At 45.7% G+C, this 1,548-nt stretch overlaps 1 protein-coding gene across 1 annotated transcript in view; it reads left to right on the forward strand.

The window, feature by feature from the left end:
* The window catches only part of JHY (junctional cadherin complex regulator), a 94,563-nt gene that overhangs the window by 294 nt on the left and 92,721 nt on the right, over positions 1 to 1,548 (forward strand). The window contains 2 exon segments of the mRNA XM_023746253.1: positions 7 to 36; positions 38 to 142. Coding sequence (XP_023602021.1) covers positions 7 to 36; positions 38 to 142 — 135 coding nt within the window.

The raw sequence follows: 1,548 nt of genomic DNA on the forward strand, positions 1-1,548 counted from the left end.
GGACAGCGACATGGAGCGGGACAGCTTGGAGGAGAGCTTCTCCCGCGGACAGCCTGAGTGAGACGGAGGAGGAAGCCAGCAGGAAGGCGGCCCAGGCGGCCAGCAAGGACAGCCGTGCCCAGGACAAGGGCGCGGGCAGCAGGTCAGGAAGCGGCTTGTTGACAGCTGGGGTCTCCGAGGCGTATTGTTAAATAGTTACAGGTACCCGTCCATGAGGGTGAGGATGAGCGCTCACAGGGAGCCCCCTGCAGTGTCAGATGGGTCTCCAGGCATCTAAGGACAGCGGGGGCCGGGCTTTTGGCCACAGTCTTTTCTTTTTATTTAATTAAAAAATATGTAAAAGACAAGGAGCCCTGGCCGGATAACTCAGCTGGTTAGTACATCGTCCTGATTCACCATTCACCAAGGTTTCGGGTTCAATCCCCAGTCAGGACACATAGAAGAACCAACCAATGAATGCATAAATAAGTGGGGCAATCACCTGCAACAATAACTGCATTTTTATTGTTGCAAGTTATATGCAAAAGGTAAGGGAGCTATTCATAGAGGCATCTGCTTTTCTTATGCTCCTCATTTTCTGTCCATATCCCTGCTGTGGCCTCACCCTGGAGACACCCAGAAAGGCTGGTACAGAGAAGTGCCGCCTTGGAGTCAGGTGGTCTTGCTTCAGGGCAGGCACTGCTGTTTAATGTACAATTTAGAATAAGTCTCTTAACTCTTTTGCATCTCACTTTTTCTTCCTTTTTTAAAAATATATTTTTATTGATTTCAGAGAGGACGGGAGAGGGAGAGAGAGATAGAAACAGCAATGATGAGAGGGACTCATTGATTGGCTGCCTCCTGCATGCCCCCTACTGGAGATGGAGCCCTTGACTGGAATTGAACCCGGGACCCTTCAGTTTACAGACGATGCTCTATCCACTGAGTCAAACCGGCCAGGGCGCATCTCACTTTTTCTCACCTGTTAACTAAACCAGCCTATCTCTCACGATTGCTATAAATGTCAGTAAAGTATATTCGGGGGGTATGTACCTCCCAGGGCTTATAGAATCATATAAAGATTCGATTTCTAATAATCAGTATTGATGGAGCACTAACTTTATGCTAGATGCTACCAAAAACTAAAAATAAATGTGTGCAATATTACTCTGTTGTAATGAAAATGTAAATGATATGATAGAGTATAGAAGTTAAAAGGTATTGATTAGAAAGAGGCTTTAGTGTGGTGGTGAAGTGCATGGAGTCTGCAACAGAACATCCAGTTCAAATTCTCCCACTTACCAGCTGTATGGCTTTGGCCAAGTCCACTTACTCTCTCTGTGACTCAGTTTCCCCATCAGTAACACTGGGATAATAATAATGGATACCTTACAGCGTTATCATGATGCTAAAATTATATATATATAATATATATATATGTACCTCGGTTGTAGGCTCCTCCCCTGGCCTGGGTCCTGTAAGTACTCTTTGTAGGAGGCAACAATCATAGGTTTCTCTCACATAAATTTTCTCCTCTGTCTTCCCTCTCTCTTCCCCTCCCCAAAAATC

The sequence above is a fragment of the Myotis lucifugus genome, unplaced genomic scaffold, assembly GCF_000147115.1.
Source record: "Myotis lucifugus unplaced genomic scaffold, Myoluc2.0 scaffold_642, whole genome shotgun sequence".
Classification (NCBI taxonomy): Eukaryota; Metazoa; Chordata; class Mammalia; order Chiroptera; family Vespertilionidae; genus Myotis; species Myotis lucifugus.